This window comes from Typopeltis vanoorti, chromosome 20, assembly GCF_054136105.1.
Source record: "Typopeltis vanoorti isolate ZY-2024b chromosome 20, IOZ_Tvanoo_1.0, whole genome shotgun sequence".
NCBI lineage: Eukaryota > Metazoa > Arthropoda > Arachnida > Uropygi > Thelyphonidae > Typopeltis > Typopeltis vanoorti.
Genome location: NC_143568.1, coordinates 54292142 through 54305636, shown reverse-complemented (window position 1 = coordinate 54305636; position 13495 = coordinate 54292142). Strand labels below are relative to the sequence as shown.

Genomic DNA, 13495 nt, shown 5'->3' with positions numbered 1-13495 from the left:
ATACACATGGTTTGAAAACTTTACATGGCTTTTGTACTCTCAAGTTGAAAATAGTGCATAGTGTAAATATTGTGTGTGTTTTGCACCTGCTAATGTTGGAAAATCTAAATCTGAAGTACCTGGGCAGTTAGTTACGCAAGGTTATAATAATTGGAAGAAAGCCATTGAAAAATTTAATAATAATCAAAAAACAAAATATCATATAACGGCTGTTATGACTTACGAAAGGCTAAACAATATTCGAGAAGGAAAATTTATTCCAATCAATCAACAAATTGATGTAGATAGTGCATCACAAGCTGCAGTTAATCGAAAACGATTAGAGCTGATTATAAAAGCAGTAATTTTATGTGATCGGCAAAATATACCCTTGAGAGGACATTGTGTTTATGGAGAATTTTCATTTGAACAGCAGCCAATCGCCAATGAAGGCAATTTTCGAGCTTTGTTAAGAACGAGAATCGATGCGGGCGACAAAAACTTGGCTGAACATTTTAAACATTCTGCCAAAAACGCTACCCACATTAGCTGGAACATACAAAATCAAATTATAAATGCATGTAATGAAATCATTTTGAACCGTGTGGTCAAAAAAATTAATTCGGCGAAAGGTTTTTCAATTCTTGCCGATGAAACTTGTGAGATTTCTACCACTGAACATCTTTCCTTGTGTGCCAGGTATATAGACGAAGAAAATGACAACAAAGTTTGTGAACAATTTTTACAATTTGTTCCTGTAACCAGCATTGCAGGAGAAAACTTATCCGACAAAATATTAGAAAGCTTAAATAATTATGGCATCGATTTGTCATATTTATGTGAGCAAGGTTATGACCGTGCCGCATCAATGAACGGAAAGTTTAATGGTGTCCAATCTCGCATATCAGCTATATATCCACAAGCTTTATATTCATTGTGCATCACATAGTTTGAATTTGGCAATTGGAAATGCTGTATCTGTGACTGACATAAGAAACTGCATTGGCATAATTGAAAAGGTACACAATTTCCTCAATACCCCTAAGAGACAGGACGTCCTTGTTGACAACATTGATAAATATACACTGGATACTAAGAGACAGAAACTATGCCAAGTTTTCCCGACTAGGTGGGTGGAACGCCATGAAGCCATCATGACCATGGTGGAATTATATGATGCAGTGATTCATAGTCTTGAAACAATCATTTCTTGGGAAGACAGAGACTCGTCCTCTAATGCAAAACTGTTGAATAATTCATTTTGTGAATTTGGTTTTATAATATCTTTATTTAGCTTGCAAAAAATATTTGTGTACACCTTACCATTGTCTAAAATAATGCAAAACTGACAGTGACCTCTTAATTGCCCTAAATTTTGTTAATGATGTTGTGGCTCAATTAAATACCATTCGTGAAACACCAGAGTCTTCACTTAAAGATATTTATGATGAAGCATGTATAAAAGCCAATAATTTTAATATTGACATTAAAAAGCCAAGAACTACATCAAAACAAAGATCAAGGTCCAATGTTCCAGTCGATTCTATAGAAGAGTATTTCAGGAGAACTATTTTCATTCCATTTGTTGATCAAATATTGACTCAATTTCAGGATCGTTTCACTTGGCACCGCAACATTTTGAAACGTTTTTTTTCTCTTCTACCAAATGGAAAAGATGCTCCAACATCAAGTGCAATGGAAGATTTTTGTCAGTTGTGTGAATATTATGCCAGTGATTTGCCTTATACAAATCTATCAAAGTTGTGGTATAAGAAATTTGAAAAACCGTTTGCAAGAGCTCCATGCAAAACTGCCATTGATGTAGTTTCAAAGTGTGACAAAATGATATATCCTAACATCTATAACTTATTAAAAATATTTGCAACACTTCCGGTAACAACATGCGTCAATGAAAGGTCATTTTCTAACTTACGCCTTTTAAAAACCTATTTAAGATCAACCATGACACAATCACGATTGAACAGACTGGCTTTGCTATATATATATACAGAGAGAGAGAGTGGAGAGAGAGAGAGAGAGATTAATGTAACCACGACTGAAATGATTCAAGAGCTTTCTAAAAAGAAAAGAAACCTGGATTTTATTCTTTCAATAAATTTTTATAATTACCTAATGAATTTTATTGAATGAATGAAATTTAACGAATTTTAGTTGAACGGATAAAAATATTCTTAATGCGAATTCATTGCATTAAAAATATTTTTATCCATTCAACTTGACCCCCCCCCCCAAGATTAAATCCTGGGGCACCACTGGGGTGAACCACAAAATTCTTTGAAAGTTTCTTTGTGAAAAGTTCAGAATTTTGTAACAGAAAGTTAACATAAAATATAAGATCAGAGCTAATAATCAGTGAAATAATAATAATAATAATAATAATAATAATAATAATAATAATAATAATAATAATAATAAACTATTTATTTCTGGTGCCAAATGAAGTAATGTAAGAAGAAGAATGAAGGAAAACGAATGTGCAAAATCTACAGTGTGAAAAATACGAATTTTCGGTTATCCTTGCTATAATTGATGTACAATTTCTTTTGAATAAGATTTCAAATTTATTTCCTAAAGAAATTTGTATTTCTGATGGAATTATTATAAGATATGCATTGACAAAATCACATTGTAGTTGGAAAGAATTATCTGAAAGAGTTAAAAAACGGAATTCTTGGTTAATAAAATATAACCATCAGCTAAAGTGGGAAATTGGTTCACTATCTTGGGACAAACTAAGAAATTGGATGATAGAATCAACATTCAAATATCAAATATTGCTCGCCAAAGGAAGAGAAAAATCAAAAACATTAACGAGGTTAATAGGGAGGCCTGTTCTTGATTTAAATGAAGGATGCCCAAAACGTGATAGCGTGTACTTTTAAATGCTTTTGGAAACATAGCGAGAGATTCTGCGCTTTTAATAATGCTCAGAAATATATGTATTGGTTTCAAAAAAATAAATATGCAACCCTTAATTTTAATATAGTAATAAATTCCTAACGATCACCAAATGAAAATTAACTTTCAGATGAGAGCGATTGTCAAAAACCACATGATGGCAATTCCACAAGCATGGGAAAAACCTTTGAACAACAGTGCAAATTTAACAGTAAGAAAATTAAGGAACAAAAAATAGACTGTATTTTTCACTTTATTTATTTTCTGTATGTTAGATTCAGTAAATACAATTTGTAAATAACATTTCACTCAAATAAAATGTGTAAATTTAAATTAACAAATTGGGTGTCGTTGAGGTGTTATACAAATTTAAGTATAAGATTTTTTTTCCTTGTAAATTTCATGTCACAAACTAACCAGAGACTTTTTTTTGAAAATTCACTCAGTGAATTAAAAGTCTTATTTATTCATGCAAGCCCTCAAATATTTCAAGAAACTGTGTCAACTCTTGGAAGCAAAAGGAATTGGGTATTAAATTAATAGCCAAAATTTTAGTGGAGAATATTTCACCTGAAAAGTGACAAAAAAATAAAAAGTTATGATAGCATGCAGATAACAAGTGAATCAACGTGCATCTATCAACAAATACTTGCCATTGGAAGAAAAATCAAAAACCTTAACAAACTTAATAACCAGGCCTGTTCTTCATTTAAATGATACCAAATGATGAAAACAATATGTGCATGAATTTCAAAACTTTGAAAGGGTGATGAATTTCTTGTTTTCTGTGATCATAAATATTTATTTGAGGATAAACCTTTTTTTTTTCTTTACACTTTTTCTTTCTTTCTTTCTGAGCTAATTTTGAAATAAGAATAAATAATTATTTCTATTGGAAAGAATATCTAATATAATAATTGTGTTAAATATATATATATATATATATAAATATCCCTAGTGTGAAATGAATGTCGACCTGAGAGGATGACAGTCAATTGGGACTAAAAGAAATGAGTTTTACATAGTTGAATTATGTAAAAACCATAATCAACTTGTTTTGAAATGTCACATGGAGAAAAATCACGTGGATTACACATAAACACCAATGGCAAATCATACATTATGAATATCAGTGCAAATGTTAAATCAGAAGAATAAGAAGAAAAAAAATACTCTTTTTCACTTTATTTAATTTCTGTATGTTAGATTCAGTAAATACAATTTGTTAATAATATTACAGTCAAATAAAAGGTAACATAGAAATTAACAAAGTATATATTACAGAGCTAATATTCATTTGATGTAATAAGAAATAACTATTTATTTGTTGTGCTGGCAAAACAAGTTTCTAAAAGAAAACGCTAATGGGGAGTTCAAAACCTTGTTTGTCTCATATCCATTACTTAAAATTACTAATGCTAAAAAAAAAAAATAAATAAAAAAATAAATTTCAGTTACAGAAATAGGTTAAGAGCGACCGTGCAGTTAGCCTAGTGGCTTTGTGCTTCGTAACCATATGCCTGGGGAAGGAGTGTCCCAGGTTCGATTCCCGTTGTAGACGTGAGGAATTTGAGGATCTTCCTCAGGTATAGCCAAGTTAGCCGGTCTTGGGCGCGGTCAGTAAGGTTTTTTCTGCCAGTTTATCTGGCGTTTATTCATCCTGCAAACAGGCAAACCGGCCCCATGAACATACGCCTCTACAGTCAAAAAAAAATATCCCCCCCAGCGGCAGACCAGGCGACGGGTCGGTTGGGAGTAGTACTAACAAGAAGTCGCATCTAAAGTAACACATGGACCCTGCATGGGAAGCGGGAATAACGCGTAGTAGAAGAAGAAATAGGTTAAGAGCACAAGAAATCGAAGGTAAAATTAATAGTCATATTTGTTTAAAAAAATGTAAGCATTAATTTACTATAGAAATAATTTCCCATGGGAACGAAGAGTTCCAACCTATACACACAATTTCTCACCTAGGTACAACAATTCGGCGACCAGATAAGAGACATATCTTTAAGATAAGACTCAATGAGAAATCTACAGTGTTGGAAAATAAATTCACATACATTTTATTTATTTATTAATTTTGCTCAGTTATTCTGCTAGAATGTAGTTAAACTGAATTTTAAAAGTAAAATAGAGAAAATAATCAATCAATTTGAAAAAAAAAATCATTTCACTTGTCAGAATTCCATACTCTAACAGCACTGAATTCCAAACCGGGAATAACACTTACCCTAAACAAAACAGTGCATAGACCTTCCCGGCAAGCTTGGGAAAACACAGCATGAACAACTGTGGGAAGGAATTAATACAGATAACCAATCGGATGGTAATCTAAATTAAGTAGACAACTAGATTTTCTGGTAATTTACAGAAATATCTTTCAACTCCTATGTTTTGAGTGTTTTTGTGCTGTAAATATATATTAGCCCCAGTAACCTATAATGAAAAAAGTCATCTGCATTTCAGATCTTGTGTTTGTGTGTTTTGTGCTGTGAATATATGTTAAAATCAGCAATTTGAAATATTCAGAGGAAAGAAATGTAAGTTTTTTTTTTTAAACTTAAACACAACAAGTGATTTGTAATTACAATAACCGCTGGTCGTATGTTTGGGTAAGCACAATTCTAATACTGGATAGTTTTTTTTTTTTTTTATAACGCTGCCGCCATATCTAAGAACTATATTCTAAGAATTCCCACCCTTTAACAGGAAAGAAATAACCGAAATGTATTGGAAAATTAGTACACCCATCTATAGACAACCAAAGACAAAACTTGATGACAATGATGGATGTGTGTCACCTGGGAAAATTCCAAGATATCTTATCTCAAAAATATTGCCCACAATTCCATAGGCAAACAAAACACCATGTGATATCACAGAGAGACATAAGTTCCCCAGAAATTTTCAAACACATAACGTCACGATTCCTTATCTCTAAAGACATCCACACTACTTCTGCGAACTCAACACACCACGTGATGTCCCTGACAGAAGGGGGGGGGGCAGCGAAATTCCAAACATTCCAAACTTTATTTTATCAATATCCATCACCCATAATGCAAACCATTTACTTATCTACAACTCATAACAATACACATCCAAGACACTGATGTCGCTTCCCCCATTCACCCTACTCCTATTTTGTTCATAGTATCCCACCAATCATGACATGAATCCTCATCCACTAATATCGTCCTTTTCCATTCAAAACAATAACGTCACTCATTTACAACTAACAATTACGTCATTTATTTACAACTAAAAAATTACATCACTTATCTGCATCTGATAATAACAAACATTCACGTCACGATTCTTATCTTATGTTGATCTTGATCTGGTTAAAAGTGTCCCACCAATCACGACACGAATCCTTATCCACTAATATATCTCCCTTTTCCATTCAAAACAATAACGTCACTTATTTACAACTAACAAATTACGTCACTTATTTACAACTAGCAAATGATGCTACCTATCTACATCTGAAAACAACGCACACCCACGACACGCTTTCTTATTTATCTTGATCTGGTCAGAAGTGCCCCACCAATCACAACATGAATCCTTATCTCTACCATTACCCATAATTTCATATGTGAATGAAAACACAAGAACTGAAGCCATTGACACATATACCCCAGGGAAATTCCAAACTCATGACATCACACACAATGATGTCATCAAATGAACAACCAATCACGTCACGATTCCTTATCTTATTTTGATCTTGTCACTAGTGCCTACTCTACTACTGGCGCATTAATCGAAAACGCACTAATCGAATATAGTAACCTATTGGAAAATGTATAATTCGTTCTTCAGATTTCTTTTTTGATGAAACCAAGTCTTCCTTCGTGCGGCCAAGCGCCGTGGTGTGCAAATGCCACATCCACTGAGCTACACTCTGCTAAGTTTCTTTTGAAGCCTGTGTAGCTCAGTGGATGTGGTATTTGCACACCACGGCGCTTGGCCCCACGAAGGAAGACTTGGTTTCGAGTCTAGTCGGCGACTAGAGGATATTTTTCTAAGCCTTTTTTCGACCGGTTCCCAAGTTAGTTGATCTCTGGAACGGGCAAGCGGGTTTTTCCTCCTGGAAACTCGGGTTTTTCGTCCTATAAACTCAAGAAAATCGACTGTAGAACCCACATTATTCCAGACATTAAATATATTGTGTTAGGGTTAAGAGCCACGAGATGGCGGCACAATTAAGCCGTCTCTCTTCACTGTGTACCGCTTAATTAGTAATAGCCTTGGGCCATCTATCTCTGATTGGTTACCAGTGGAGATTGAACTGCCCACTCAGTCTTCAAAAAGTTAGATCAAAAACATAGTTCGGCGGGCATTCTGTTTTCTTTTTTTCATACAACTGACGGTATGGTCCTATTGCCTCTTCTGCACATTTTACTGGTTCTCTCTTCGCCAGGGTCGGTCTCTAAGCATTGCTGCTTAAAAATTTCGATTGTACGAAAACTATTTTCAAATTGTTTCTGTGAAACCTCTTTGGGCTTGTCAGTAATTAAATTTTCTTCATATTCTTCAGGATCTTCCCGCTGTGCATCTAAATTTAGCAGCTCAGAATCACTCAACTTCTCAGAATGAGATTTAATTAACTTAGATTCATTTGAAAAAGCCTCTAAAATCATTTGCACAATATGGAAGAATGTGCTTCCTAACGGCTCGCATATTGCTAGCAGTAATTTCATTCGACTTTGCGACTTTATAACCAGGCTATTTCTCTGATTTCGCTAGAAAAGTCTTGGAAGGCATTCGCTTCCAAAAAAAGGCCGGTTTCATCGACATTAAATATTTGTTGATCACAATAGTCCCCTTCTTACACAATTTTCTTCAAAATCTCTGGATATCACCTTATCTGCACTTGCAGCTTCGCCTGTGATTAGAACATTATGTAGGCTATTTCTCTTTTTGAAATGCTCAAATCACCCAGCACTAGCGTGGAATTCTTTTTCTTTTCCATCATTGATAGCTCTTTCTTTCAAGGTTCCAAAGAGGTTTAATGCTTTTGATTTAATAAGGCCAGTGTTTAGCGGAATCCGTTTTTGGTTACAATCTTCGATCCATGTAAAAAGAAGTCTCTCTAATTCAATCATTATAATACTTTGATTTCGAGTGCATGCATGATGAACTTGAAGCAGCCTTACCTTTTTCTTTGTATTCAGCAGTTGATTCACCCATTTTTGTGTTCTTGTCTTGTCTTTGCTCTGGAATCGCCTTGTTCATTTTTCTTTAATATTTCAAGTTTTTCTTCCAGTCAGATTATTTTCGAATAATTTTCACACTTCTAATTTTTGCTCACTAATTCTTTTACTCATGATTAAAGGTTAGGAAAATAATTTATAATTTAAAATAAAAAAGCAAGGAAAACAATTGTACGAGATATGATCAGCAAAATGCTATGTAAAGCAGACGACATAAATTTTGACCATAAATTTGGAACATAGTGTACATAGAAATAGTGTAGTATGCCATTAAAAAATAACTTTGTAAAATGTTTCAAATCGGTAACTAAATTATTTCATCCTGGTGAGTGATTTTTTAAAATAGTCAGTCATAAAAAATGTATAGATCGAAAATTTTCAAAATCTGTAACATTTATTTTTAAGATGTATATAGGCGCACTAATCGAATTTGGGTATAGAAGAAAAATGACGCACTAATCGAGGGATTGCTGTAGTATGTAAAAATGCTTGTTTTGCAAGTTCTGTATACAAATCAGCATTATAACTAAAACATCTTCGAAAGGCAAAAAAGCTCACAAACTGAATATCAGATTTAAAGAACAACCACACAAGATTTGTCTTCTCTTCGAGATCACTGGATTTGCTGAGAATACAAAAGAAAAAGCAGTTAATTTTCGATGTCAGAATGACGCACAGCTCTGAAAGAAGATAGCTGTTCGCTCGTCGAATGACACCAGTTCCTATTTCTAATAATGACCTATTCTGTCCGTAATGTACATAACAGAAGGCTTTTTGGAACTGGATATTCTTCTCTCAAAAATATAGATAGCGCAGACTATACTGTATACAGTATTTGTGCAAAACTAATGAGACATATAAGCTGTAAGCAAAGGTGTTTTTCTTTGGTACAAATTAATAACTGTTGTCCTCCCTTGACCATAATAATTGCTTCACGAGAAAGTTCTAATAATTTACGGTAGAAAGATGGTAGTATTAGCCTCTCATGCACGAATTTCTGAAATGATGATTAAAAAACCAATAGTAGCCTTCCATCACAGTGGACATGTGCATGAGAGGGTTAATACTACCATCATAAAGATACATCCTGTTACTAGGATGTTCATACCACAGTTTTGAGAAGAGTACTGCAATGTTCCGATTGGATATGCATATCATATGTTTACAATCATGTTTTTTTTAAATTAAATGTAGCATATAATATTGGAAAGTGCGACAATGGCTACTACAGTGTAAAGCACGGACATTTATTCATAATCAATCTAGGACTATGAAGTCTTTATTCCATTCTCTATAACAGCGAATCTAATCAGTACAACAATCAAATGCACATTATGGCAATACCATTACTCATCGATGGAACAACACACTCACATATAAGGCACTTTCGAATCATCATCCATACTCCTAGATTTCCCCTGACCAGGAGGAGCATGAAATGTGACTCAATATACAGGACTAACTTTTATTGCTCCAGTCCAAGAGCTTTATGCTTTGGCTCATGCCAACTGACGATTTATAATCAATGTTGTTAACAAAATCCTTGTGCTTGTAAATGTTTTGCTTTAAAATCAGGATAAATAATATGACATTTATAGCTAGCATTCTATCTTCGTTTAGGAGAAATCTATGATCCTTTGGAAATCAAGTAGTCGTTGATGCTCAAGTAGCTTGTCGTTGAAACAGTATTACTTGAGAATCAATGAATCTTACTTGTGACACATTCGAGAAGATTATCGTAGTCTCTAGAGGCTCAAAGACTACTAATTCATGCATTTGGGATCTTCTAATTCCCACTACCGTACATATTTTAAGTTGGTAAACATATTGCGAAATTGTTGGCAGACCACATCCAATTTCAGTTTCTAGATCAAATACAGAGGAACTTGTGGAATTCCACCAGTCACTCACTTCATAGAAAATACAGAAAAGTAACCTAAACTTCATAAACTCCAAAAAAACAATTGAGGTTCAAAAGAATAAGTAAACAACATCTTTCGGAACTGTGATTTACATAGTTATAGATTATCAGTTAAGTTTTGGTTTAGTCAATTTCTGTTGATGCAGGGTGTTTCAAATTAAGGTACCCATATTCAGAGTGGTTTGTAGTAAACCAGCAAACGAAATATTGTTGTAAACGAAAACTTGTTGTAAGGAAATAAATGCTGCATGGGAACTTACAAAGAAATACATAACAGCATCAATATACAAATGTATCCCAAAGGCAAAAAGCCTGAAAAGGTAGGTGTAAAATGGATGAATGTGGAGCTTAAGCATGAAATCTGGAAAAAGAAAGTAATTTGGAGTAAGTACAAGATGAATAATGATAATCGGTCACATGAAGAATATAAACAACAAGCCAGAAGAGTGAGTCAGTAAGGAAAACAAAAGTTGAGTATGGGCAGAAATTGGCAAATCAGGCTAAAAAATTCGTTTTTTTTAGATATGTGGCAAGTAGGAGGAATGATCGTGGAAAGATGAAGTTAAGGGATGAAAGTGGTAGAATGGTAACTACTGCAGAAGACATTGTGAGGTATTCGGTGATGAATTTATAAGGGTGTTTCATCCTGATCAGGGTGGAATCATGAACTTAAGTGTGGAGGACATAGGAGAGGATAGCATAATTGTGAGTGAGCAGGAGGTATTTGAGGAAATAAATAACTTTGATGTTAATAAGGCGATAGGATTTGATGACATATCATCATGCATCTTAAGGGAATGTTCCAGGGAACTGGCAGTAGCATTCCAATGCTACTGCCAGTTCCCTGTTTAATAAGAATTTTTGGGTGAAGTAGCTATGAGAAGGGAACTGACCGAGTTTGAAAGAGTCACCATGTTGCAGGCAAATTGGGCTATCCCATGTCAACGATACCAATACTGAGATGGAAGTGCAGGGAGTCAACTGTAAATGCTACCCGCAGAATGTAGGGTTCCGGGCATGGACTGGAACACGAATTTTGCACAAGCATTCAGAATCGAAGCTCACAACATGAGTTTCTATGGTAGGAACGCAATATGCAAGCCCCACATTATCCAAGCGAATATGCAGCGTCATTTTCAATGGTGCAAAGAGCATATACAATGGGATATGGAAGCTGGGAAAGCTGTGTTATGGAGCGAAGAATCATGCTGAACCTTCTACTGAGCAGATGGACGTCCCTTACCAGTGCGTAACCTCAACTATAAAATTCGGAAGTGGTGGTATGATGCTGTTTTTTCTAATTTGGCCTCGGACCTCTGTTTGTGGAGCCACGAACATTGCTAGAGAGGTAGCTGAACATTAACATTGTGATGCTTCCTTTATGGCGTTTCTGCAGAACTGATCACTACTCTTTCAGAAATGGAGTGCACAATATCATAAGGCTGCTGCTATAACTGCATAGTTTGTGGACTTGAACATTACAACACTTGACTGGCCTCCAGAGAGTTCTGATATCAAGCTTATGAACATGTCGGATGAACTGGAGCATTAGATGAGATAAAAGGATGTTTGCCCCCCCCACAACCAGTCAGAACATCATTACATGCCTACAGATAGAATGATCCAAAATTATCATTGATCACTATCATACACTTGTGGAAATTATGGCCATAGGATTTCTGCAGTCATCGCAGCAAAACGAAGTGCTATATCTTATTCAGGTAGGTGACATGGCTGGCTGCACCTCACACTATGGTGTCCGTTTTCTTTTCCAAGCAGCGTACATTTGTGCATTTGATGCACTAACATATATACTTTTATATATATCATAGATTCGTGGTTTGTGCACTTCAAGGTTGCATACAAGAATATGCTGTGTCCTGCAGTGCTTCACTAACGCTTTTTTTGTTCCCGTATAGGGAGTAGGCAAGGCTGTTTGTTTTTGTCAGATCTTTTTCTAGGGTGAGCTAATTAGCAACGATAGTGCTAATTAAAAGTATTTTTGATAAGGTGAGGTAGGTTCACATGTAATTTGGGTCTGTCATGTAACTTGATCAACTACAGCATTGTTGTTTTGAGATTACATACTTTGTGTGCTCTTATGCTGGTGTCCAACTTAGGATAAACTATATTTTTACCTGTATATGGTGTGGCATTGTCACCCATAAAAATGAATTATTCTCCTCCAGCACCATGGAACAATCGAACATGAAGCTGAAGAACTTCGCTGCAATATCATTCGCCAGTCATAGTCCTTTTTCCAGCACTTACAGCTTGGTGCATCCATTAAGTATGCCTCCCACACCATGACCCCAGAATAGGCATATCTATCCCTTTCAAAAACATTCTCACCAGATCAAGTGTCATCTGGAATTGGAGGAAAATACTAAAACGAACTCCCATTTGTAAAGAGTACATTTGAGTTTTGTCCAATTTTTATGGACACAACACCACTGAAAACGTGAGCTATAATGAGCTGCGGTAAAGGGACGCTAACTACAAGCTTCGAGCGTATAGGCCAACTTCTAACAAACGTTATGGCACAGTTCTTGGAGATATCCACGTACTTGATAAGTGCACCGAGTAGAACCAACTTGCAAGGTGACCTTCCATGGTGCGTCGATTACGCTTTGTTGTTATAACAAAAAATCTGTCTTCATGCTCTGTGGTAGGGTGACCTCTTAGCAAAAGTCTGGAACATCTTCCATCGGTTTGAAACGCTGCCTACAGTCTTGATGTAACACTATGTGAAATTCCAAATGATCTCACAATACCAGTAATACTGCATCCTTCTTCAAACTTTCCAATAATTCTTCTTGGCATGAAATCATCTAGATGATGTCTTTGAAACTTTACAAGATATCAAAATTTGCAACTTTATTCTTGCATGAAAATCGCTTCCTTTGAACATGATTCGCTCATAGTGGCCTTTTGTTATTATGTTATTATTTTCGACTCCACGGAGTCGAAACACTGATCGAGTGCATCTACAACTATACCAATGCCATCTACCACCAACCACCACTACTAGCATATTTTCACAGACAATCACAAACATATATGCCCACAGCAAGATTCGAACCCACAGCATATTGGCTGGAGAGCAGATATGCTAACCACTTGGCCAGCCAGGCCAGCATTTTATCGTATTATGGGATCCTTTTGTGTGCGATTTGAAAATTTGAATGTGTATCTGCTTTCTACTCGAGTCCGTCATACAAATTGCCAGAAGCTGATTTGAAGGGCCGCACTTAATTTTTTCAAGGTGCTAGAATGCTCCAAGGCCCCTCCATCCGTTTCGGCTCCCCATTTTGGACCCATCTGTTTCGATCACCTGTGCATAATTTGTCTGAATTTACAGTTGTATTCTTCGGAAATAATATTCGTCCTTAAATTTTGGACACTAGTGTATGTGTGTGTATATTATTTAATAATATATATTAGGAGTCAG

General features: G+C 35.3%; 1 protein-coding gene across 1 annotated transcript; it reads left to right on the top strand.

Moving 5' to 3' along the window:
* The first annotated feature begins 214 nt into the window (after positions 1 to 214).
* LOC150095444 (52 kDa repressor of the inhibitor of the protein kinase-like) lies at positions 215 to 928 on the top strand. Its single transcript, XM_090410678.1, has one exon. It carries the CDS (start codon positions 215 to 217, stop codon positions 926 to 928), a length of 714 nt encoding a protein of 237 aa, XP_090266804.1.
* Positions 929 to 13495: the final 12567 nt, after the last annotated feature.

What these genes read in the sequence shown, in the direction of transcription:
- LOC150095444 (XM_090410678.1), top strand. Translation starts at nt 215, where the DNA reads ATGACTTACGAAAGGCTAAACAATATTCGAGAAGGAAAATTTATTCCA.